This window comes from Acomys russatus, chromosome 23 (genome assembly GCF_903995435.1).
Source record: "Acomys russatus chromosome 23, mAcoRus1.1, whole genome shotgun sequence".
Taxonomy (NCBI): domain Eukaryota; kingdom Metazoa; phylum Chordata; class Mammalia; order Rodentia; family Muridae; genus Acomys; species Acomys russatus.
In genome coordinates, this window is record NC_067159.1 from 46510719 (window position 1) to 46537786 (window position 27068).

Here is a 27068-nt window from a genome sequence, read left to right on the forward strand (position 1 = left end):
AGTGTTTTGTTTTGTTATTTGTTTGCTTGTTTGCAAAAGAGGTTTATAGATATGTATTATATTTGTGTGTCTGTCTCTTGGATTGCTCTTTCTCATGGGTGGGAAGAAATGTATCCTTTCTACAATATTGAGTTAAACTTGGGCCAATAGGTCACTCTGGAGAAAGTCAAGACACTATGGGTGAAGGACAGGCTGCCATGCCGGGAATCTAGGTCCCATGAACTGGATAACGAGGGAAGATGAGAGTGAGAAAGTTTAGCCATATCGTCCTTCACCTGGTCCCCTGACCATTACTAAGTCCTCTCCAGCAGGTCCGGTACAGCACTGCTGGAGGATTTCCAGGTCCTTATGGGGGACCTTGTGAGGCGTGCACCTGCGGTGGGATACACACACCTAGGCCCAGGGAGGGAATCATTGCTGAGAAGTCTCCGGCCTCCGCATGCCAACTGACCCAGGCCGAGCTGCGGCAGATGCGGGAGCGCAGAAGTAGGCGCGCGGGCGCTGGGCTGGCTCCCTGAGCTCTGGGCATGCTCAGTGGCGCGGGCAGGGCTCCGGGCGCGAGCCGGGCTCCCGCAGCAGCACATTCATCCGCTGCCAAGAGGAGCTGCCGGGCGCTCGCAGGCTTGCAGGCTCAGCGCGCGCTGCTCTCGGAAGGACGCGGCCGCCGCGCCAAAGCCCAGCCGCCACCGTCTCTCTGCGTGAGCCATGGCCGGCCTCGGCCACCCCGCCGTCTTCGGCCGGGCCACCCACGCCGTGGTGCGGGCTCCGCCCGAGTCCTTGTGCCGCCACGCGCTCAGGCGCTCCCAAGGCGAAGAGGTGGATTTCGCTCGTGCCGAGCGTCAGCACCAGCTCTACGTGGGCGTGCTGGGCAGCAAGCTGGGGCTGCAGGTGGTGCAGCTGCCGGCCGACGAAAGCCTGCCCGACTGCGTGTTCGTGGAGGACGTAGCCGTGGTGTGCGAGGAGACCGCCCTCATCACCCGCCCCGGGGCGCCCAGCCGCAGGAAGGAGGTAACCCGCCAGCCCCGGGCAGGCGACGCGAGGGGCGCGGCCGGGGGAACGCGCGCGTGGGCCCTTTCGCGCGTGGAGTCGACCCCACGGGCTCAGTTCCTAAGTTCCCACTGCGAGACTTGGGGCAGTGTGTCTGGGTGTGGACGATCCGAGCCAGACAAGTTCATTGTTCACACCTCCAGGCTGTCGGGAGCCTTCGAGGCGATCACCATTGGAGTGTGGTGACGCGGACTTGGTCGGGCAGGTGGCAGGGCTGGGGACCCATCTCGCCACCATTTCTATCTTGCAAATTACACAGCGCCTAAGTCAATGCTACTGTTTCTTTGCCAGTGAAAACCCAGAAGGGACCTCCAGGAGGGCTTCTGGAGGCTCGGCAGGGGCGGGGGGTGGGGGTGGGTGGGGAGGCGCCTCCCAAGTCCTGCTGGGCGCTCCTGGCAGGGCAGCCCTGGTGACATCAGGGAGCCCCTGTGCCCAGTGACCTGGGGGTGTCCAAGTTACTTTTCAGTCGTGGCCAGTGAGTCTTGAAGAACGCACTTGGCAGGCGAATGTGTTTAACGTTTGTTAGTGAACTGTGTTTAAATGTGTGTGTGGATAGGCCGGGTTTGAAAAGCTGTGCTCTCTGCGGGGAGTTGGGTGCATATGTTTCATTAGCAGTGTTAATTATTTATTTATTTTTACAAGTTCTGTAACTTTTATTTTTCTTTCTCTTCCTCTTCCTCCTTCTCCTCTTGTACTCTCTCCCCTCCCTCCCCTCTCCCCTCCCTTCCCCTCCTTTCAGCAATTAAGACTTTACTGTGTGTGTGTGGGTGTGTGTGTGTGTTCTTAAAGGGGCGCGGAGTAGTGCCTACAAATTATTTTATCTTGTGGAAACGGCTGTGGGTGCTTTAAAAATAATGTAGGTTAGTGGGAGAGAGACACATAGAGCAAGATTAGATTTTAAGATGCCATCTGCCTGGGATTCTTCTTGCTGCCTGGGAAGAGCCAAGGCTCAGAGAATCTCCTTCATTCTTGGCATCCAGCAGGGTAACAAGATGCAGGTGCTTTCTTTTATATCTGAAGGGATTCCCACCCCCTTCTTTTCTGTCATATTGGAAATAGTTCCTCGGGCTTAGGATTTAAATATGCTGATTCCACATTTGCTCTGCTTTCCTGGTGAAACCCTTCAGAGTCCAAGTACAATCAAAGTCCACCTATTTGTCACTTAGGTAATCAGCTTTTCTCAGCACATGCCAAGAGTAACAGGCCTCATTCTCTTAGCCCACCGGCTTTCCTTTTGTCACACCTTCCGGACTGACCTATACAAAGGCTCCCACTCTGTCTTAACCTAATATAAACCTAGCCATGGTGGATAACTTCTGATGTACTTCTTACCATATGGTATGTGTAAAACAGACTTCAAAACTCTCAAAATGGTGCTCGTCTGATGGGAGTCTTCATTTCTTCTCTTGACTGTGACCATCCTTATCCATTGCATTTTACTTCTGTAAGGTACATCTCTGTAACACAAATAACATGTTATTACTATAATTAACTTTCCAAGCCTTGGTTTTCCCAATATAAGAGCTAGCAGTGATCTTTCTTTCTTTTGTGGTTTTTCGAGACAGAGTTTCTCTGTGTAGCCTTGGCTGTCCTGGACTCACTTTGTAGACCAGGCTGGCCTCGAACTCACAGCAACCCACCTGCCTCTGCCTCCCAGGTGCTGGGATTAAAGGCATGCGCCACCATGCCCGGCTCTGAGCTAACAATGATCTTTCATCTGGTGAGATTTTGATATATTAAATGTCACAATTTGACTCCACCCTGCAGTCAGCAGCTCAGTGGCCCACACTTGCCAAAGGTCACCCCAAACTCTTGTTGTGTTTTCTTTCTCTGTATAGGGCACTGAACCCAGGACCTTGCCCATTAGGTAATCGTTGTAGTGCTGAACTACAGCTCCAGCTCCAGAGACCACACAGCATAGAGAGTAAGAGCACCAGGCTGGGGCCCAGCGTTATTGCTCTGATTCTGTGCCTCTAGGCACGTGGCTAATTCTTCCTACTCTGTCGTGGGCATACCAATACCTGTTTCATAAAGTGGTGATAAATATGTAAGCCCACCTGAACTCCACAGACAGATGTTGAATAAACGTTGGTTGTTACTTTATGGTCCATGAATAGGAAGTCGTCAGCTGCACACTAACGTTCTTAGTGACCTTCTGTGTCCCAGGGCCACCGGCATGCCTTGGGCTTCATCTTAGTCTGTTCTATGGGACCACCATGTCCTCTCTACAGAGCACCTCTGCTCCTGCTCACGCCTGGGGGCCAAGGCTCCCCACCTGGCTGGAGAAGAGATGGGCAATCATGGTTAGGTGGGATGCTTCTGGTGAGCAGGGTGGTGCTTGCTAATATCTCTTACAGCGCAGTCTGCCAACATCACAGGGATGGATGGCCGGTGAATGGATAAATGAATAAACAGGTGGATGGGTGAAAGAAAAATAAGGGACTTCAAGTGTTGATACTCACTGAGTGAGTGAGTGAGTGAATGAATGAATGAATGAATGAATGAAAGAAATGCTGGACAGACAAGCTGTCCGGTATTGATGCTCTTTGGATAGATGGATGAGTGGGTGGATGGAAGGAAGGAAGGAATGCTGACTTTAGGTGTAGATGCTGATTGAACAAATGAGTGAATCCATCAGTCAGTCAGCCAGTCAATGAAATGCTAAACAGACAAGCTAATGGTTGACTCCAGGCTCCTTTTTAGATTGAGATAGGAGTGTGTGTGTGTGTGTGTGTGTGTGTGTGTGTGTGTGTGTGTGTGTGTGTGAAAACCTACAGCATCCCAGGAGTTGTTTTAAAAATCTCATCATTGGTATTCCTGTCTGCAGTCGCTTTACTCACCATTGCATTCCACACCAAGGCCAAGATGGCCAACACAAATTTGATTCTCCTCTGAACAGAATTCTAGAGCGGCACCAGCTGAGGTGAGCTCTGCTGCCTTCCCAGCTTTAGCGTCATCATCTCTGCATCCTCTTCCTCAACACTTGGCTCATTCATAGGACCTCCTTCCTGCATGCACAGTTTTCCTTCATCTGGAACTCACCTCTCTTCCCTTAACCTTGCTGTTTTGGCCTGCTATCACCATTAATGCCATTTTAGCTGACATTTACTGAGTGCTTGCCATTTGCCTGCAAACTGCCAGGTCTGTGACGTGCATTTCATCAATGCTCATTCACCAGTATCATTATGGATGAAACAGAGTCAAGAGATTGCATAAATTGCCCAGGGATACAGAGTGGCACCAAGGAAAAAACCAGCCTCAGAACTAAGGTGTGTAGGATTCCAGAGCTCTCGCCCCCCCACTCACTGTGACATTAGACACCACCTTCCCTGCCTGAATTGTTTCTCCATATGAGTGCCCGCACCTCCACCCCCATCCCCACCCACCCACCCCCATCCCTGCCGCCCACCCTGGCCACCTCTGCCTTTCTGATGTTTCTCATACCCTGTGGTTGCCTGCCTACAGGTCCCTACCCTCTGCTATCTTGTAAGAGCGGGCATCTTGTCTACGTTGTTTCCTATTTTGTTTCCAAAGCCTAATACACAAGAGACACAGAAAATATATTGTAGGTCAAACGTTTCTATGATTTGGCCGAACTTATTTCTCTCCGCTTAGGAGGGATTTGTATTTTGTTTTGAGATGGGTCTCACGCTGTAGCTCCAGTTGGCCTGCAGCTCACTATATAGCCCAGGCTATGTTCAACTTGTGGCAGTCCTCCTGTCTCAGCTTCCCAAGTGCTGAAATGACAGGCATGGTCCACCACCCTCATTTCTAATGATATATTTGATATTTTATAAGCATTCCGAGTTGGTAGAGTCGTAAACATTTCATTATGAGCACGGGTGGTTTATAGCGTCAGTCCTCTGTCCTTCCCTGACTCTTCTTGTCATTTATCACTGCTTTGTTTTTAATAAAAAGTCTTGAGAAAGTATTTCTTAATCAAAGCATTGTGCTGTATTTAATAACTTTTCTTCCTTAGAAGAGCCGAGAGGGCTTCCAGCGATTCCTGGAACTTGGAAGCCCTGTGAGGAAAGCTGCAGAGTTAGTGAAAACAACTGTATACACAGAAAGTCAGCAACCATATCCACTGACAGCTCTGTGTCTTCCTGGGTTGGGATATTTTTTTAATAGGTTTAATAATTAGGAAACAAATAACTTCGAGAAGCCAATCGCGTTACAGATGAACTCAGTTGTACTCCTAAGGGGGGTAGGCAACGCCTGAGAGTCAAAGTCCTATAAACAAATTAAAAGCCAGCGGGACTGAAGACAGTGTGAGCATTGGGGGATGGTCTAATGTTTAAACTTTCCGTGTGGGCGATGATTGCCTAAGATCAGGGTGTACCTGAGGACGTGCAATGTCCCAGCCTTACCTCCACTCTTGGAGAAACCAGTAAGCCATTTTCTTCAGAAGGAAGAAAGCCATCTTCTTCTCAGAAGGATTTAACTGCCAAGGCTTACTTAAACAAAACTGTCAACGGTGTCCTTTCTCAGGCACTTGTCCTGCAGTTTTCAGGAGAAACTACACCTATTTATTTCCACATGACGATGATGTCTTTAATTTTTCTTTCTTCAACCATTTTGAGTCTTACAGACCTCTTTAGGAAGAAGATGGTGCTTAGCTTAAGGTAATATAAATTCCAGATGAGGAGGAGGCGAGTGGGAAAATGGCCATGTTAAGTGGAGGGAGGGAACAGTGTGACCCACAGCTAGGAGTCTACGGGTCATAGGAGTCAATGGGTCATAGAATTAAAACAAGAAGTGACATGAAGCTAGGGCATTAGGAAGCTGGCAGTGGATCAGGGAGAAGATAAAGAAAGGAACTGAAGATAAAATATCATAAAAACGGATTTTTATGAAATTCTCAAGGAATTAATAAAACATTTTAAAAGAATGTACATTTATGTTGACAGTCCTTTTCTATAAGAACACTTAGATATCAGGACCTGTACGTTTTGGTTCTGAGTTTCTTATGTTGCCTCCAGAGACAAAGTTTGTGCTGAACAGTAACAGGTAACCACGGCCAAATGCTTGAGTATATGGGTCCTGAAAGATGGTACTATTGCTACTCTCTTTAAAAGTCAAGGAAATCTAGGTTCGGCTTGACCTCCAGCACCAGGCATGTGCTTGGTGTTCCTACATACACGCAGGCGGAACACGCACATAAAATAAAATAGTGAATCTGTAATAGGAATTGTCATTTACATGAACCTTTAAATTGCACAGCAGAGTTTATTGATAACTGTATCGTCTGTGAGCAGAGGAGATGCTTCCTCCCCCTCCTCCTCCTCCTCCTCCTCCTCCTCCTCCTCCTCTTCTTTTTCCGAGACAGGATTTCTTTGTGTAACCTTGATTGGTCTGGACTCTCTTTGTAGACCAGGCCGGCCTCGAATTCACAGAGATCCACCCACCTCTGCTTCTGTGCTGGCATTAAAGGCGTGCGCCACCACGCCGGGCTGAGACGGCTGCTTCTCAAACATGTGCATTTCCTCAAGCGTCCGTGTGACTTCAGGTGAGGATGCCACTCACAGCCATAGTCAGAAATGCCTCTGGTTGCCACTGATGGGAAGAGACCTCACCAGAGGCTGCTCTCAACAGCAAACCATCACCCCACAATGGCTAGGACAACTGGCTCTTTTCCGGGTGTTTCGTTTTCAACTTTTCTATATGGGCTTGGCAATAACATTGGAAAATTGGTGTGAATCAGAGACAGAGGTGTGTCCACTAACGGAACCTGTTCCAGTACGCGGTGGGGGAGGGGGTGGGGGGCGTGCAGGGGAGGGGAGGGGAGGGGGGGACTCAAATGCTTTGGAAATGAAGAAGAAAGCAAAGAGCAGGGACTGACTTTCAGTAGAGACCCTTAGGTAAAAAAAACGAGCTCCCTGGTGAGACTCTAGGAGCCACTAGAGGGGAACGCAGGCCTGGATCCCCCGCAGCTCACATGTCCTGGGGCATTGCTCTTGCATGTATTTGAATTTTTTTTTTATTAAGCTCTAATATCTTTCCAATCAGTTTTATTATAGTCATGGTAGTAATCTATCCACTATTATATAATCCTTGACTATGGAGAAGTCTAAGATTTGGTGGGGAAATGTTTGTCTCCAGCTACCTTTCTGAGACAATCTACTGTAATTTGAAGATGTATTTGGTTTTATTTTTCCATTTGGGTGTGTGAGGGGGTGGAAAATGCATGTTTGCAAGGTGTGGGAACACGATGTGGGGGAGCAAATGCATGTGTAACACAATTACACAGAGGCTCAAGGTTTATATCAGGGATCATCTTCAATCACTCTTCCACAGTTCATTGGGGCGTGGTCTCAGTCAGACCAGACCTCATATATATGGCTCACCTCAGGGGATCGATCCTCTCTCTCTCTGCTTTGTGAGGCTACAGTTTACAGATGGGCTGCCACACCTGCCCAGCATTTGTGTGAGTTCTGGGGTTCCAAACTCAGGCTCTCACACTGTCTGGGCAAGAGTGTTAACCACGGAAGCATCTCCCAACCCCTAGAGATGCTTATTTAAAAGGTGTGTTGTTTAGCTTTCATTTTGTGGGCCAGTGAAAAACCTGTTATCATTGAGAAGATTTTCTGAATTTGCTGAATGGAGATCTACATATTCGGTAGCCATTCTTTCTTCCTTATCAAGAATGAATCACAGCCGGGGCGTGGTGGCACACACCTTTAATCCCAGCACTCGGGAGGCAGAGGCAGGAGGATTGATGTGAGTTTGAGGCCAGCCTGGTCTACAAAGTGAGCCCAGGACAGCCAAAGCAACACAGAGAGACCCTGTCTTGAAAAACAACAACAACACAAAAGAAACTCCTCCCAAACAAGAAGGAATCACAAAGATAAAATAACTAAATCTATAATGAGAGAAAATGGCTTTATTAATATCATACATACATACTTCATTGCATTGTTCACTCCATATGTCTTTAAATATCTATTCGCCATGACTGAATCCACAGTGCTCCATAAAGATGATCAGGTGACCTTTGACATTAGTTACTCTTGCTTTCCTCAAACTGATGCCAGGTATTAAGTCAGTCCTCAGGCTCATTTCGAGAGTAGATACTTTCTAACCAGAGTAACCTCAAGCAACAAATCTTACTTAAAACTATGTGTCCCTAAGGCTAACCTAGTTAACTTTGTCATTGTCAAGTAATTGAATAATGTTCATTGTCTTCCTGGAGCTGGTGCTGACGGAGCAGTGGCATCCATCCCCTAGAAACACATGAGTCACCAGGCTTTAGACTCCTGTCTCCCAGATCAGCCAAGCAAGAATGACAGAGGAATCCCTGCAGCACAGTGTAAGATGAAAGAACAAAGAGCTACAGGTTTAATTTCCCCAGCACATCCTCTGCTGGGCCTGGCTGTTTGGGCTGAAAGTCAGATGGGGCGGTTCTGTTGTTTTGAGCCCAATGGGCTTAGAAGGGTGAGTTGTTAGTCAGTGGCTTATGCTGAATGTATGCAAATAAGTAACCTTTGTCCTCATTAAAAGACTTTTGCTTTAGTTCTTTGTTTTGTTTTGGTTTGGTTTTTTTAAGACAGGGTCTCTCTGTATATCCTTGGCTGTCCTGGACTCTCTTTGTAGACCAGGCTGGCCTTGAACTCACAGAGTGCTGGGATTAAAGGCATGTGTCACCACACCTGGGTAATTCTCATATTGCTTAATAAATATAGTGTTATTGTTGTTGTTTTTTTAATTTTTGGATAGCGGTGATTGAGAATGTGGTGATAGTGCTAAAAACAACTTGGGAAGCTGGACCAGTCGTGTTTATGTGTGCAGCAAGCGCTTGCATGTGCCAGACCCAATGTTCAATGTTGGAGAGATTGACAGCATCACTGCCCTTTGTCCAGTCAGGGGAGCAGACCACTGGCAGAGTGGGGAATGGGGCTCTGGGATAGAACTGGTGAGTGATGGGACATTCCCAGAGTGTCTGACCCATCCTCGGGCTCCCAGAAGAACAGTGGTCGCGTAAGAATGAACTAGAACAGTCAGAGGCAGCCTCTCCAGATAAAAGAAGCTAGGTGGTCCAGGATGGGAAGGGCAGCAGTGGGAAGAGGAGTTCATTTGTGTTGGGAAAGATGCAGAGAAGCAGCCCTTGCCAGTGCTCTCTGCTCCTGAGGCTTCAGGTGCAGGGTTTGAAGTTCGCCGTCACATCTATAACTGCACTTCTTATTTTTATGTTGGATGGATCTGGCTGTCTAGCACGCAGACCCCCATTTCTAAGTGGGCTTCCTTCCTCCCTCTTACCCAAATGCTCGGCAATGGTCTCCATCTCCTCGGATTCCTAAGTAGCACGCACAGGAACTCTGGAACACACCCTGAATTAGTCCCAAGTCCTCCTCGGGCCTGAGATTCATTTCTTCTGTTGCTAAACTCTAGAAGCGTGTTCTTATGTTGGTGCTACTAGTTATCAGTGTGTTCTTTGCTGTTCAGTTAGTTTCCGTCTTTGGCCGATCATTGTCCATACTAGTATGTAGCAAGCAACCCTGATCCCTGTACTGTAGCAATTTTACTCATGACTACTGTTATGATTAAAGATGAAAGCAATGAGATATAAGGTAATAAGATATAAGATATAAGAAGGTACTAGGCAGCAGATATTATGTTATAGAGGAGTTTATTACATGAGCATGGGGGGGAGGAAAAAGGGGGGAAGGGGTACCCCAGAGAGAGAAAGACAGAGGAAGAATGAGAAGAAGAGAAAGGAAGAGTAAGAGGGTTAAGAGAGGGAGGGAGGAGAAGCGGGTAGAGAGGTGAGAGAGAGAGAGAGAGAGAGAATGTGAGAGGGGGCCACATGGACGGTTGTCCTTTTATATGGCCCTGGTTAGGGTCATGCCCCTGTGGCAGGTAAGCAATGACATCACAAATAGGCAGGCTGAAGCAGAATGCTAACACCTACTGTATGCAAGATTGTCCATGCCTACTGTATACAACATTACCCATGCCAATGACAGGAAAGAAAACTCTTCATTTTTATTTGGTATTAAAATGCATTTTTATTCACAAATCTCATCTTGGCAGCACTCAGCATGGAACTTCATGCTGAGATGAGGTAGCCCACTCCGGAGGCACATCTGTAATCATGGGCTGAGATCTGTACACCCTGCAATAGGCAGTGTGCGATGGAGGGACCACTACTGCCCAGGAGGATGCTAGTTTTAATTTCTGAAATGGTGTTAGCATAAACATTCTTTTCACTGGAAGATGCTGTTTTTTCCTTTTGAAACTCAGGTTTCATTGGGGTGGGAAGTGTAAGCTGAACAGGAAAGAGATTGGGGAAACATGGGAAGATGATGATGGCTTATACCCATGAGGAGATAAAATTGCATGAATAAATGCGGGGTCTTCCTCAGCCCAAGGCATTATACTTGTTTCAGTTAATGAACCTATAGTGTAAACTTGTGCCTTGGCTAATGATAACCCATTATAAGATGAAGCTGAATTTGCTAAATCTGTTTCAAAGGCTCTATTTACTCAGCCATTTACGGCACATCTGATAGGCGGTTTTTCCCCATTGAAGAGATTGAGTAAAAAAGCAGTGAGGTAGCCTAAGAGCCTAGGTCCACATGGTTTGTGTTCTCGCCATCAGCTTCACTCAAGTTTGCCAGTTGTGTTCTGTGATCACCGTGAGAGCAACGGCCAGCAGAAAGTGGGAGTGCCGTGCAGGGGTATGGAAGAGAAGAGCTTCTAGGCACATTTTTGTGGCAAGCCTCTTAACTTGCCCAGGTAATTGTTATAAACTCTCTGTGTGTTCCATTTGTGCTTCTAGACTTATGGAGTTGTCTCCAAGATTTTAACTTTTGTCTTCTGAAACTGTATGATGAAGTTATATTTTTTTCTAAATAAAGATATAACGTGAAGAACTAGTTGTTTGAGTGTTCCCTTCCTGCAGTTAGCTGTGTACACAGGAAGACTTTTGTTAGTATAACATAGGCATGATTGTATTTGACTTCCTAATGGATTTTTGGAACAATTACCAAAATCTCAGAAGATCTCACATGTATATCAAACCATGTGTGATTGCCACTCCATTGGGTTGACTCTTTCTGATGATGGTTTCCTTGCTGTTGGCAGCAAGCCCTCCTACCCATTGCGGCTGCACACACAGGTGCAATTAGAGCACTGGGTAGAAGAAGGAGGGTATATGCTGGTGCTAAACCTAGAGATCATTATCCTGAAATTATTTTTTTTTAAAGCTGAAATTAGCAAATTTCATGGTATAGCTGTAAAATAATAATAGAGGGCAAGCATATGCATTTTCTTCCCTTAATTTTTTGATTCAGGAGAAAAAAAATAATATGACTCCACTTTGGCTGTGGGTCATATTTCAGGCTAATTATCTTTTAATCGTATTTTCTAGTTCAAGAGATTTTTGTGAGAAAGTCAAGCCTACTAATTCATTCTAAAATGCCCATACTATCCTTGCTCTTGATTTTGTATTTCTTAAGACACTCCAGGTTTAGGAGTCATTTTGTTTGGTTGTGTTACGTGTGCATGGGGCATGTGTGGAAGGCAGAGGATAACTTTGGGAGCCAGTTCATTCTTTCTACCCTGAAGGTTCTAAGGATGGAACTCGGGTTGTCAAGCTTGGTGGCAAGCACCTTTCCCTGCTGAGCTGTGTCACCAAGCCAATTTTGTATTTTTCTGTTTTCCTTTGTGGTGCTGTAATCCTCAGTCAGAATCTTCGTATCTATTAACCCTCTCTGGCTTTAGGCTTCTCATCCCCCTGTCTTTTCAAATATGGAACCAGCTTAACTATCGTTGGAGCACATTTTTCTGTGTTGTTTTGTTTTTGTTTTTTCAAAACAGGGTTTCTCTGTGTAGCCTTGGCTGTCCTGGACTCACTTTGTAGAGCAGGTTGGCCTTGAACTCACGGAGATCTGCCTGCCTCTGCCTCCCAAGTGCTGGGATTAAAGGTGTGTGCCACCACCGCCTGGCTGTTGGAGCACATTTTGAAGACAAGGCTCTCTGCACTGTTTGCCGTTCTTCTTCAGATGGCTGTTCTGGGCTCACCAGTAGGTCATGAAATCAACTCAATGGGTCATGACTAGGTCTTTTATTTTTTAGAGTAATAGAATTAGTTGTCTTTTTTAAAATCAGCATATTATTGCAACACAGAAAAGGAACTATTTCATAAAACTTGGCTCATTTGGTTTTGTGTGCATACTAACTTAGTAAATGAAATATATTTCTTATTCTGGCTCATGGTGAGAACAAAATAGAAAAGTCTATTGTATCTCTCCTTTCAACTAGATTGCTCCACTCAGGCTTTTTGCAGAAATCACTGAGGATCATGCCATGGGCCAGGTAGACTCTGGGAATCACAACCAACCTCTCGGAAGGTCCCCCACGTAGTAAGCCATGCCGCATTCTCACCCTCTCAGGTCAACTCCTCACGGTGATTGTTCTCTTACCCTCTGAGCCCTGTCCGTCCAGCCGTGCTGAGTCCCTCCTTCCACGGTGGCTTAGTGGGTGTCAGTGGAGAACAGGAGGAGGTGGAAGGTACCGGTCTCATCCTTAGCTAGAAACCGGTTCTCTGGTTCTCTCTCTCCTTGGGTGACGTTTAAGAACATTTAAGGGAAGGCTGCCCTGAGTGAGCTGGGAGGACACTGACTTCCATAAGAGCTGGCGTCCCCTCACATTGTTTTAGAGCAGCTTCGGCAGCAGGAGTCCACCTTCCTCCCCACGCAGAGGTCACACCCTCCAAGAGGCAGCCCTCCTCCCAGCACAGACCGTGTGTGTGTGCGCGTGGGAAGCTTTACTGACACCAGCATGACCCAGAACTCATGTTGCCTTGGGATGAGGATGGAAACCCGGAGTGTATTTTTCATTTCAGAAAACTCTAGCATAAATCCAAACGCAGAATTGCTACAGCATAATTATGAATTTCGTTCATTCTCAGAACACATCCCAGAGGCCTGGAGGTGACTTTGAAAAGTCACTCAATTCACAATTTTCCCTTCATATTCTTTCCATGCTACATAAAAATCCAGCCTTTGTATACAAATGGCTATAGAGAGTTTAGGGATTTTTTTTCCCCCTCCTAAATAGCCAGCTTCGACATTTGTTGATAATGGGACTGAAATATCGGCAAATATATGTGGCTGTTTGGAGACGAGATAGTGTTGGGGACAGGAAGATGGAGGCCTGGGCTGCATTAGTGGCCCTGTTACCAGCGGAGCAGCTGACTCCTAGGAGTGGGTTTTCTGCCCTCACACACGCGGTGCCCTCAGAGGCCTTTGAAGACTCTGTGGAGTGATGACTCTGTGTGTTTGTCAGAAAGGGGAATTGTGCAACCTGGAGCTAAAAAATGGTGGGCAATAGTGTCGCCATGTCCTAGTCTTCCTTCTCCTCTTTTCACAGAGCCTTGGTTGTCTGCATGAACGCTGAGGGTTACTATAGTCTCTGTATGGAGCCCATAGAAGCCTCTTGTTGAGGGTGAGGAGTAATGAGGGTTTAGTTCAGTGGCTTTTCTTGACAGTAAATGTGGAAAAACATATACGACACTGGCCACTGACCTCGGTGCAGCTGAGGGCTCAATTAGAATTCAGAACACGCTCTTCCAAACCAGCACTGCCCAGGCCGAGGTCAGAGGTCAGCCTAATGGCTGCAGTCGCCACAGCTATAACAACCACTGTCCCTTGGCTTGCTTTAAAACTCCTGTCTACACGCACACATACACACATGCATACATGCACGCACATGGTCGAACACATTCAGAATAACGTTGGAATAAAACCAGTTCCTCTAGTCCCTGCCTTGTAAATGACGTTTAGTGGCAATGTGGCCGTAGAAAATGCTTAGAGGATTTCTTAAGTTTCATTTTTTTTTTTTTAAGTGTGAGTTCAGGAGAGATTTTTATAAAATGAGCTGCTTTTTCACAAGTTCCTGGTAACACCTCCATGCTGATTCCCTTCCCTGATGCCATTCTTGCTTTGTCTTTCTGGAATGGTCCACAAAGGAGATTGTCCGTACAGCTCCTGGGGCTGTCCTATCCTCCCTTACCTCTCCCGGTATCTCCTTGGACACTGTGGATTGGTCCTTATACTGTAACTCTGCGTGGTTATGTTCAAATGGCAGGTTCCATTTCATAAGCAGATTATGGAGTCCCTTGAGTGGGTCATGCCAATACTTTTGTTTGTCTGTTAGCAGGTGAGCGTGAGTATCTTGAGCTAGGACAGTGTGTCCCTGATCACAATGTAGCCAGGGATGATCAGATGCAGACTTTGATTCCATTGTACATGGGTGCATATGTGCATTTCCTGTGCTGTGGATCACACAGTGACGTCTATCTCTTCCTGTGTTTTGTAAAGAGGTTTGAAGCCTACTTACGTAGACCTAGATAAAAGTTACACATTATCATCTTAGTCTTTGTTGTCAATCTTTGCTGTTTCCTTTTTTTAAAAAAATGTATTTATGCATGTTAGTGCATGCCAGAAATGGAACTAGATCCCATTACAGATGGTTGTGAGCCACCACGTGGTTGCTGGGAATTGAACTCAAGACCTCTGGAAGAGCAGGCCATTCTCTTAACCGCTGAGCCATCTCTCCAGCCCAATCTTTGCTGTTTTCAACAAAGAAATTTCAGCACAGATCAAAAAGCAGGTGAGTAGGTGGAAGCTTGGTGGCAGGGTAGTGACCCTTTGTGACCAAGTAGGAAGATCAAATCACGTATCTGTGTGTGGCAGAGTGTGAGAGCCAGAGAGAACAAGAAAATCAGGCTCTCGGTAGACAGAGCCACAGACCCTTCCCAGCGATCTGGCAGGTTCAGTATCAAGGTTTGCTCACACAGCACCACAGAATCGATCTGTGTGCTTAGACATGATTTATTCTTTTTAAAATCAAGTTGGGATGATATTACAGCTGGGATTTCAGGAACTTGCCATCAGGCTTGTCCTTTTACATGGGTGGGTACTGGAGACCAAACTCCAATTCTCTTGCTTGCGTGGCAAACACTGCCCACTGAGCCATCTCACTAGCCCCTAACCTCTTTATTAAGGGCCATGTTCCTGAGGGTTAACACTGACCACTGTGGGTTTCAGAATGTCTACCTATAAACTAGGGAAGTTTGAATGAAGACATGAATGTAAAAGTAGTTTGTAAGCGACTGGGAGTGGTAGCACACAGCTTTAATCCCAACACTTGGGAGGCAGAGGCAGGTGGATCTCTGTGAGTTTGAGGCCAGCTTGGTCTACAAAGTGAGTCCAGGACAGCCAAGGATACACAGAGAAACTCTGTCTCGAAAAAACCAAAAAAATAAAAAAGCAGTTTGTAAGGACTGTGTCTGTGGGTGTTAGAGAGTGTCTGATTTTGAGCAGCAAGCTCAGCATCTACACCGTGCTATTCCAGGACATTTGAAGGTGGACCTTCAGCCCCATGGTTCTCTCTAGAAGTTGAGAGCCAGTGCTAGCCTGCCTGAGATGACCCTTCAGTGTTTGGTTGTGATTCTGCGTGTGGAATCCTCCCAGGCTAAGGGACTGCTGAGCAAATGGGAAACATTCAGGTCAGCAGAGACCAGGAGGTCAATGATTGTCAGGGTGTACACCGTGTTAGGATTCGGAGCTGGGAGCCCTCCAAGCATGACTGTTGAGTATTGCACTCTGTGTGCTGTGCTGTGAAGCCCTCTATCTCATCTTACCAGTGCAGAGGCCCCAACTTACTCCACTTGCCCGCATTGTCTCCTCAAACAAGATAACAGTCACTGTCGTAAGATTCAGTAGCTAGTTACTATTATTTACACTTGCCCAGCTTGTTACTTCAGAACAAAACACTTGAGTCTCCATAATTTATAAGGTGGAGGTGGTCCACAACTCCACTGCATGGGTGGTCTAAATGTCATAGTGCCAGCATGCCTGTGCGGGCACCCTGCCAGCACAGAGTGAGCTCTGTGCCAATGAGAGGCCCAGGTGTAGGAAAGGAAAAGAGGAAAGACGGTAAAACCCAAAGCAGGATGGCAGGAGCATACCAGCTTACCCTTACTGCAGAACCCCACTCTCTCCGTAGCTAACTCAGGCTGCTCTCCCATGGGATGGTCTTTTTTTTTTTTTATTTTTTATTTAAGTAATTTATTCAGATTACATCTCATTTGTTATCCCCTCACTTGTATCTTCCATTACCCCTCCCTCCCCCTTTCATCCTATTCCCCTCCTCCAGGTCTGTGACAGAAGGGTATCTTGTCCCCCACTATAAGACCACAGCCTATCAGTTCTCTTCCTGGTAGCTTGCTTACTCTAACTCTGAGTGTCACCAGGCCTCCCCACCAAGGGGAAGTTGTCAAATAGGGGGCACCAGAGCTCATGTCCAAGTTAGTCCCTGCTCTCCACACAATTGTGGAGAATGTGCTGTCCATTGGCTAGACGGTCTTAACCCATTCGTGAGAGTAGTTGTGACCCAGTCACCTGTCTCACAGGGACCATGCTTCCAGACCAGGGACCTTCTAGGGTTACGTTCAAAAACAGAGCCGAACCCTAGTGATCCTAAGGCCGTGCTGGAGAACCAGCGTTTCTTCTCTAAAGCCAGGGCTTTCGGTAACTCTGCCAGAGCAGGCATGCAGACTGAGACTCTTGTTAGAGGATCAGGCTTCCCAAGACACTGACGATATCAACAACGCAACCATTAGCTTTGTGCCCCCTGGAGTCTGCTGAGCAAAGAGGACACAGAGACATGGCCTTCTCCTGCTGAAGACATTGCTTCTGCCCCTCACCATATGGCTATCTCAGAAGCCTTCCAGACCCAGAGAAACACAGAAGGGGCTGCCACCTCTAGCCATGTTTAATATTTCCTGGCAGAGACCTAGTCCAAATACTTAGATAGCTTGTGGAGAATGTTGACCTTAACTTGTAAGCACAGAAGAGTGTGGTAAAAACCAGTTTGAACCGGAGTGCTAAGAATCTTCCCTGCTCCTGGAAGGAGGCCGCCCCCTCAGGGTTAATTCCACTTTTACCTCCCACACTAGCTCTTACTCAGCTTTCCCAAAGACAATCCAGGGGAAATTCCCTGAAAAGCACATGGAAGTTGGGACATAGATTGTCATTGTTGTGAAATAACTTTTATCCTGACTCCATGGCTCAGTTGCTGTCATGGACCCCAGGCCACCAATGGGAGCAGTAATAAGCCACAGTGTAACTAAGAAGCTCCTCAACTTACCCTCTGTGCACCTGTGTTGTGGCTGAGGGGCTACAGGTGCTCATAGGCCCAGATCATGTCCCTGGATGTGACAAGAATAAGGCAGGGTGATATGCCCGGATTTGAGCCCCACCATCCTTAGCCCCATAGCTAAGTTCTTTCATGTCTGTGAAGGCTTAGGTAAGGCCTTGGCTCCACACACTTCTCTCCTCAGATCTGCTATTGGCTCAGAACCAATGTTTCCTATGCTCAAAAGACATTGTCACAAGTACTGTTGCTCCTGTTCGTACAATTCTGATTTTACTCTTATTAATGTCATTTTCTCTGATGGAGGATACTTTAAACCTGCCCCAAATGGTAACCCCACAGTTACTTATCTCTGGCCAGCTATGACTGCTGGCCAGCCCCTCCCCGTCTCCCTCTCCCTCTCTCTCTGTGCAGGGGGGAGGCGGGGCAGGGGTGTCTCACTTCCTTTTTATTTATTCTCTCATCACTATAATACCACACACTTCCCAAAGATGCAGTCCAACAGCATGAACTTTGCACAAAGCATGATGCTGTCTTGTGCTCCAGCTTTCAGGTTTGTAGACTCCCTCCAGTGCGGCTCACCGTCTCCCAGTGAAACCTCTCATTGAGAGGATAAACGAGCAGCGCCACGTCTCATGTGTAGCACCAATGTGCACTACCACTGCGCTAATGTGTACTAGCACTGCAAAGTGTGCACCAGCACTGCACTAATGGTCACTATCACTGCAATGTGCACTAGCACTGCACCAATATGCACTGTAACCGCAAGCCCATCCTTCTTAGCAGTTGGCTTGGCCCTGTTCCAAGCTCTGTGAGCAGTCAGTGCCCCACTATTAGCAGAGGAAATAAGAGGTCTATTGGCCGGTAGGTCGGTTGGCCAGCTTGGTCATTTCTGTTGTTTAGCCTGCCCTGAGGTGACCGTTATTCCTTCCGTATGCTCAAGCTGTCAACTGGTTTCATTAACTGGGCTTACATTTACTTCCACCCTCTGCTGATTTCCTCTTCTGGGTCTCTAATACAAAACTCAAAGATTGACCCCTGAAGCGTGCGGCCAAGACCTCAGGTGCCATGTTCTGTCAGCCCTTCTCACGCATCTGCTTGGTAAATACGCTGGGCTGAGCACCAGCCTACCATATGCTGGGTGTCCCTGCCAGCCTGGGTCCTTCTGCGAGAGCTTCTGGTGCCAGCTTCTCCTCCTCCTTTCCCAGAGTCGCAGTCATGCCTGGGCACAACTAGATTTAACCTACCAGGAAGATTAGAGCCAAGTGACAGCTGAGGCGCAGATCTCGGCCTCCTTCTCTCTCCCACGTTACCGTTCTGACCAAGTTTAATCAAGGAACTTAGATCTCTCATTAAACTGACTTCAGTGCAATTTAACAAAATGGCACTTGCTGATGGAAAAGCAATTTTACCGTGTTTAATTAAGCAGATTAAAATATGAACATCTCAGTTGTCAAAACCGTTATTGTAGAGTTCCTGTGTTCTATGACTTTTTTTTTTTTTTTTTGTAAAAGAAAAATTGTTCACATTACTGCAATTCCATACAGTGAAGAATGGAACAAAGGAAGTGACGCAGGTCCTTCAGCAGAAAGGTCAGCCGGGCCAGCGGCTGTCCACGGCTGCAGTGGGGGCGCGGAGCAGCTCTGGGCTGGACATTCCTTCAGATGGAGACGTGTCCTACATGGGACTTCTAAACATTTGGACAGAATGCAGTCAGTAGAGACACGCTGTCTTGTAAACACAGGTAGGCAGTGTGGGGAGCAGGGAAGGTTTCACAGACCTCTCACATAAAACCTGCTCTCAGAGTCTCTAACTCCTAGCCAGAATCCCTGCTGCTGTTCTGTGTCTCTCAGAGCAAGGCTGACTGAGGGAATTAAAGGGTATGCACAGGGATACTGAAAACACAGGTCCTGGCTGACGAGCAGGGAGATCCACCTGAAATAACGGGCCTGGCTGTTCTAACAAGGGGCTAATGAGACTGCCGCTTCTGGTCATAGTAGGTGAATGTTTACTGCTGAGCACAAATACTGTATGTGATCTCCACGGCCTCCTCAAGAGGTGGAGGCAGAAGCACAGCCATCTCTGGCTGATGGCTGTGAAAAGAGAAATGGCCAAGAAACCATTCCAGCATTTGTGTGGAGGGTCGGCCTGTGCCTGAGGAAACTCAGAGAGCAAAGGCCAGTGCAACATTTTGCACAATTCAGACCGACTAAACCTGTAACTCTTGGTAAATGGATTTCCAGTGACCCAATTTGAATCCCTAGCAAGCCTTGGCATAGAATGGATTGGCCTCTAGGCTAAGACAAGCAGTCATATTACTGAGTTAGTGATTTTATATTCTAGTCAGATTATTTTTTTTTTCTCTTAGCCTGGGAAAAACAAAGAACTGCCCTTGCCCACTTAAGAAAGAAAAAAAACAATTAAGAGTTGAAATCACAAAATTGTTAGGACCCAGGAGTCTGACCCCCCCCCCCCCCCGCCTCTTCTCTCCTTAGGGATTTCTAGGGTTCTGTCTGCCCATTTATCCAACTTAAGCTGCTAATATCTTGTGGCCCACCTGAGTTCTCATGGGCCTGTATCAATTTGTTGAGCCAAACAACCAAATCAAACCATTGGTAGGTAGCTCACCAACCTGTAAGTACCCTGGGTTTGGGACAGTTTCCCAGTCTGGATTGGATCCTATTAGTTTCAGGGTTGAAAGGTCAAAAATTGTTTTTCTTAGAGTGGCGGAGTCTGCACGCAGACACGGATTGTATATAAATGGCCAGACAGTGTCTCATGTGTTGCTGGCCTCTCCTGCTGCATCAATCCAAACACCCAGCGGTTGTGCAAGACAGAGAGCTCTGGGTGAGGAGACCACATCCTCCTGTTAAAAGGAGGCCTGCCTATGGGAGAAACCTAAGTCACCATCTAAAAGGTACTGCTGCAAGGAGAGCGAACATAAAGAAGGAAGGGGGACAAAGGGAAACTAAAGGAAAAGGGGAGGAACTGGCTAAAAGAGACCCTGACAGTATCTACCCAGATGTCGTAAGATGTAAGTTAGCTTTGGGAGATAGCAGAAGGATTGAAGTAGACGGGCATGGAAGGAGATGGGCTGTGTGCAAGGGAGCAAAGAACAGGAAGGTGTCGCTGTTCCTACCTTGGTCGTGATGTTGCCAGAACGTCATTCCAAAAATGGCCTCAGATCCCCCAGGCCGGGGCTGATGCTCAACATTCCCTTTTTCCTGAAAGCATGCTCTTAGTCATGAAACCCCAAGCAATCCTGGAGGCAGGACAGCTCAGCGGGTGCCCCAACATCTAAGCAGCTGCAGTGAGAAGTGCCGGGAAACGAGCAAGCGTAGGGGGTGTTCCAGATGTCTTCCCTGGCTTGTGTCACTTTGAGGTTGCATTCTAAAAGTGGTTGGAGTGGCAGATGGCATTTTAGCCACGGGGTAAATTCATCTGACTCTGAAATGTAACATCACCTTCTCATCACACGCGCTATGGGGAGGGCAGATGGATCTCTTTATGCTTCTGCCGGTATCTTAACCGGCTCCTCTAATTTGTTAACTGTCTCTTCCAATTTGATGCAGATGATCTGGCCTGCAGATCCATAGACATCAAGGTCCCTAAATACCCGATCCAGAGCTAACACTACACAAATCAATCCACTTTTCTTTCCCCGCCTCCCTTTTCCTGTATCTTCATCTCTTCTTCCTCTTCCTCTCTTCTTTTTCTCCACCTTTCCCTCCCTCCCTCCCCCCTCCCTCCTTTCCTCCCTCCTTTCTTCCTTCCCTCCTTCCATTGTGCTGGTGAGTGAACACAGGGTCTGACTCGGTGCCCATTCTAGGCAACATTCTCCCTGGAGGTCATACACCCACCACACCCTTCTTTCTTGACTTAAATATATAATATTTAGTGCTAAGCGTAGTGACTCACACTTGTAATTCTAGCACTTGGGAGATGGAGGTCTGCTAACCAGGGATTCAAGGTCATCATAGCAAGGCTGAGACCATCCTGAGCTACAGGCGCTCCCTATCAATAACAATAGTAACAACAACAATTATTGCTTTGCTTAACTCCTGGATTTATGCTACTAAAATAGCTCAGATGTTTGTCGCTTTTATAGATGCCCAGAGTCATAGTGTCCCATCTGACTTGGACAAGTCCTTGTCGTGACTTACTGCATAATGATCTTCCTATGTCTTCTATCAGTTTTCTTCTCAAAGCACCTGTGACCCTTGCTACACGTCAGTGCTCAGTGAATTCTAGGTAATCAAGCAAACTGGGTTCAGTGCATTTTAGGGTTCACTTCCCTCTTTAGGCCCACTCTTGGGGCTGTTGCATAGGTGACAATTTTGGAATAGTAAGAAGAATAGAAGATTTGAGGTCAGGATCCCTGTCTTTATTAATCTTTATTAAGCCTTTTTTCCCCCCCTTTTGGATATGTGGCTTTGGCCACAGTCCTCCTGAACCAGGTTTTCTCATATGTAAGTGGACAGTGTGGTTCTTGTGAAAATGAAAGTAGGGGGCAGTTACAGTATTGGAGTGCAGTTTATAGGCAAAATATCATCACTAGCATCCATGTGGAACTGCAGACCGTGATCCTCCTTAGGTGTTATTCAGAACAGACCTCTCTTTCTGTGAACCCTGCTCAACAGTAAATGTCACAGAATTGAAAGCTATTCGAAGGCGAATGAGATGCTGGGCCAGTTCAGTTTATGACATCTGCCATCTTCAATATTAAGGTAATGCAACCTTCCCTCAGCCAGTGGGAAGAAAGCAGCTACAGGTCCCCCCGCAGCATACCGTGTGTGTGTGTGTGTGTGTGTGTGTGTGTGTGTGTGTGTGTGTGTGTGTAGAACAGGGAATCTTCAGCTTTATGCAGGGTCTGCAACCCCTCTACCTGTGAACCCAGCAGAATTAGTCTCCCGTTGTAATCCTCTCCTCCTTCTAGTGTACAAGGGTGGGTCTGAGCTCAGAGGAGCTGAGGGACACCAGGTGAGTGTCACTTTCCTCCCAAGCATGTGTTTTTCTTCCCCTTTTCTCTGATTGTGTCAGCAAGGCTGCCACAGATGAGGGGGCCTCTACAGATAGCAGCCTTCATCTGCAGGGCGAGCTGTGCCTCTATTGGAAGCTAGGGGAGAAGCAGAAGTTGTTCAAGCTCTTGGTGCTAGTGAGCTTTGTCAATGTGTGGAAGGGATCGGTCTGTTTCTCTGTCTCTATCTTCCTCCCACTCTTTCCACTCTTTTCTTCTTCTCCTCCTCCTCCCTCTCTGTCTCTCTCTCTATCTCTCTCTCTGTCTCTCTCTCTCTCTGTCCCTCTCTGTCTCTCTCTCTCAATTTTCCAGTCCTATTTTTCCTTGGCTTCAAACATACTCAAGAGAGCCTTGCCAGCTTTAGTTGGAAGAAATATATTTCCGAGCTTAGTTGGACATTAGTTTTTTTTGGGCTCTGCCCAGAGTCTTGACAGAGAAGGTAGTGTTAAGGAGGTTGATGGTGTCTAGACAGTAAAATCAGAAACTGTGTAATTTATGTTGTATTACAGACATCCACTTCCCGGACTGGAAAAGGGAAAGTGGCTTTTACCTACGGAAGTCACATTAAAAACCCAAACCCCTGGGTCCTTCTGACCTATGAAGTGTTGACGTTTGAAAGCCTCTACACAATATTCTTCAGCCCCTTCAAAGAGCAGCAGTGTATAGAGGCAGAGATGAGAAATTAATCTCTAGGAGACACAGGCTCACAGGCTCGCTCCTGTCCTTCCTAGCCATGTACCTCTGGCTAGAGCTCTGCAAGGCCACAAGGCAACTTAGGTTGAACACATCAACTTCAGAGGACTATCAAGAAACAGTGGAGGAGAGGAGTCTAAATGCCAACAAAGATGGAGATTTTTAGAAGAGAAAAAAGATAGAAAGTCACACTTAAAGATAGGAGAGAGAAAGAAGAGGAGGAGGAGGAAGAAGAAGAAGAAGAACAACCCCAGATATTTTCCCTAAAAAACAAAACAAAACAAAAAATGTGCTTTTGATTCGAAACAATCATAATAAAAAAAATTGTAAATATCTCAATTACCCTATCATCTTCTGAGTTTTGTTTTATGTTATTTAATGCTCATAAACACCAGATATACCATGAAGAACAATGAGAAGATAAAATCTTAATGAGCTAGGCTGACTTTGTGTGCTGCTAAACACTAAAAACCCACTTTTGTTTTGTTTGGACCTGGACAGTCATCCAGGTCCTCCGTCAGACTCTGAGATGGTACCAGGAAAGCACAGCCTCCTCTGGTGGAGCCACAAGGTTCCATTAAAGACTGGGCTCCCAGTTGTTTTAAGGTTGTGTATTTAAAATGCTGTTGTCCTGTTAGCATTAGGAACCAAATCTGTGCTGTTGAGCTGCTCTTTTGAAAATTACTCTTAGGGCAAGAGAGAGGGCTCAGTGGCTAAGAGCACACACTGTTCTTATAGAAGACCTAAGTATGAATCCCAACATCAGGCAACACAGCTGACGGTAGCTCCAGCTCCAGGGGATCCAATGCCTTTTCTGGCCTCTGTGGATACCCACATGCAGGTGCAAGCATGCACACACAGGCATGCAGGTGCAAGCATGCACACACAGGCATGCAGGTGCAAGCATGCACACACAGGCATGCAGGTGCAAGCATGCACACAGGCACAGTTGAGCTTGTGCACACACACATGAAATAAATCTTTTTCAAAAATAAAATCTAAAGCCCATTATTTCTTACCTAAAGGGAAATAGACCAATTCTTTACATGCCCCATATTGTGGGGGGATCTAGAGAAGACTCAAATAACTGGAGGCTGGCACAGTTGAGCTTGTCTAGGCCCTACTCTTCATTTCTCTGGGGATGCCCTGTGTGGGCCCTCGTGTGGTCTGAGGGTGTGGACGACAGCAGCCACATCGCCTTTTCTAAGCAGCTCACAGATTTTACAGCATCACTTCCGTCGTGTTTATTGTTAGAAGTGAGCCAGGAAAACAGGGGAAACTCAGGGGAGACAGAACATGTCTTTGCCTTCAGTGGGAAGCACATCCGAGAATTTGTGAACTTGTTTGAGAATTTCTGTGGTGCCTGTGAACTCAGATTGAGTTGCATGTCTCTTGATGACTATCTCAATTTATGCACAAGAGGGGTTGGTCCTGGGCAGTAATGTAGAAGAGATAGAGATCTCAACAGCATCCACTGTCCACAGCACCCACTGTCACCAGCCTCCACTGTCCATAACATCCACTGTTCCACAGCATCCACTGTCCACATCACCCATTGTCCACATCATCCACTGTCCCAGCATCCACTGTCCCAGCATCCACTGTTCCACATCATCCACTGTCCACAGCACCCACTGTCACCAGAATCCACTGTGCATAACATCCACTGTTCCACAGCATCCACTGTCCACAGCATCCACTGTCCACATCACCCACTGTCCACAGCATCCACTGTCCACAACATCCACTGTTCCACAGCATCCACTGTCTGAAGCATCCACTGTTCCATAATATCCACTGTCCACAACATCCACTGTTCCATGGCATCCACTGTCCACAGCATCCACCATCTACAACATCCAGCATCCACTGTCCACAGCATCCACTGTCCACAGCATCCACTGTCCACAGTATCCACTCTCCACCACATCCATTGTTCCATAGCACTGATTCTCACCTCTTCTGAGGCTTCCTCTTCCCACCAATAATTAACTTTGTGTGGCCATAAAGTTTCTGCTCCGAAACCCAGAGCTTTCCAGCCCTCAATCCCACACCCTCCTGCCCTGACCATAGTATTATCTGCTCAATTATTCCTGGACAGAGCAGTCTAGAGGTGGGGGTTGCATTCACGTGGCAGCATCAGTACCATGTACTACCCGAGGCTCACAATGCCACGGTTACCATCTCATATGTTTTCAAAATCCTTAAGACTCATTTCTCTCTCCTGTCAGTGACATACATACCATAACTTTCCTGGGGTATTTCACTCAAAAGCTTCATTGTCTGCTTTAGTAAACCTCATTCTTAAATTCTCAGAAATACTAAGTCATCAAAAGCCACCTTAATCAAAAGGCAGTCTGGGCTGGCAAGGTGGCTCAGTGGGGAACACCTGACACACAAGCATGAGACCTTGAGTGTGGGTACAGAAAAATCCAGGTGTGGCTGAGTGCACCAATAGCTCCAGCACAGAGAGCTGGGGACTGGCGAATCCTGGGAGCTTGCTGGCCACCAGCCCAGTGGAAGCAGGTCCAGTGAGAAACCCTGCCCCAAGGTGAAGAAAGAAAGGAGACACATCCTCCTCTGACCTCCACACATGCACACACAGGCAGTGTGCACCTGCATGATCACATGCATCTGTACGTGCGCGCGCGCACATGTGTGTGTGTGTGTGTGTACAACACACACATACAGTACACACAAGACAACAAATGGTAATTTTAAAATAGTGTGGTTTGGGAAGTAAGCTGTTTCAGACCATAAAAGAGAAGAAGGAGCTGGGTGGTGGTGGCGCACGCCTTTAGTCCCAGTACTTGGGAGGCAGAGACAGTTGGATCTCTGTGAGTTTGAGGCCAGGCTGGTCTACAAAAGTGAGTCCAGGACAGCCAAGGCTAAAGAACTTGAGGAGGGGTGGGGAAGGCATGCTTCTTGGAAGAAGGGCGTTGTGGCTAGAACAAGGCAGGATGTTTCCCCTCTGTCGCCCCTAGTGACTTCAGCACACTGGACAATTAGAGTTCAGTATTTCCGTGTTTGCATACCTCTCCTTACTGCTTATTTTTCCTCACGTTTGTGAGAACGTGCTTAAAAGCTAAAAGCATCTTAATGTTCTGAGAGGTCGCAGGGAGAGCTGCTCTATGGGCTAGTAAAAGAAAGTGTTGTCATTTTTGTCTGGAATAGGCTCTGTCTCATTAGCCAAGCATCATATTTTCACTGTGCTCCTCAAGTGGGAATAATCTGCAAGATTCATGCTGTGATAGCCAGTGACTCCATACCTTAACTGTGTTATAAATTGCCTTGAGTCCTATGCAGGAACCAGCCATGTGCATTTTCTGACTTTCAAATCTAGTGCTTGATTTGAGGAGTACAGGCATGGTCTTGAGCTCTTGACTTGGAATCATGACATCAGATGTGAGCAAGAGGCTCGTGCCACATAACCTATCCAGAAGCAGCTGTCCCCAGAGCTAGCTGCCCCCCAAGGGCTGCCCTGGCCTAGACCAAGGGCTTAGTACAATGCCAGGTTATATGGCTCAGGCACCATTGACTGTGACCACTGAGGGCGATTTGTTGTGTGCGGCCCTAAACGTGTTTTATTCTAATCCCCCGATGCATATATTAATATCTGCATTTACAGAAGCAAAGTGGAAGCTTTAAGAGACCATTCTAAGCTAGGCCATCTAATCCCCCACCCCTTGTTGGTACCCAACAACTGTTTCTCTCCATCTTCTTACTTCCTCCCACGGTCTTAGCCTAGGATGGAAAGCTCTCAGTTGCTGAAAGAGGCTTTTTTCTTTGAAGAGGTATTGCTAGGAGACAGATGCTTTTCTCATGTATCCAAAGGTAACACACATGGCAAGAGCATCCAAACAGAAATCTGGGGCACTGCAGTTTCTCTTTGTATGCAGCTCAGATGAGCCTCCTGGGCTCTGGACTCAGAGGAAGCAACGGGCTTGATAGGCAGGCCTAAGCTGTAGCTGCAGAATAAGGAGAAGGGACCCAAGTTGCCTCCACTGCCTTGTTGATAGCTGAAAGTCTTTTATGAGAAAGCCAGTGGGAGACTTGGCGTAGAGCTCAGAGAGTGAGCAGCCAAAAGAGTAGTTTTTATGAAAGGAGTTAACACTGAGCAAGAATACCTGGGAACTATCACTGGAGTGGG

The 27068-nt window shown here is 47.0% G+C and overlaps 1 protein-coding gene across 1 annotated transcript in view; it reads left to right on the forward strand.

The window, feature by feature from the left end:
- The first annotated feature begins 574 nt into the window (after nt 1-574).
- The window catches only part of Ddah1 (dimethylarginine dimethylaminohydrolase 1), a 131261-nt gene continuing 104767 nt past the window's right edge, over nt 575-27068 (forward strand). The window contains exon 1 of the mRNA XM_051165860.1: nt 575-1008. Within this exon, the coding sequence (XP_051021817.1) occupies nt 706-1008 (303 nt within the window). The 5' untranslated portion in view covers nt 575-705. The remainder of the gene's footprint in view (nt 1009-27068) is intronic.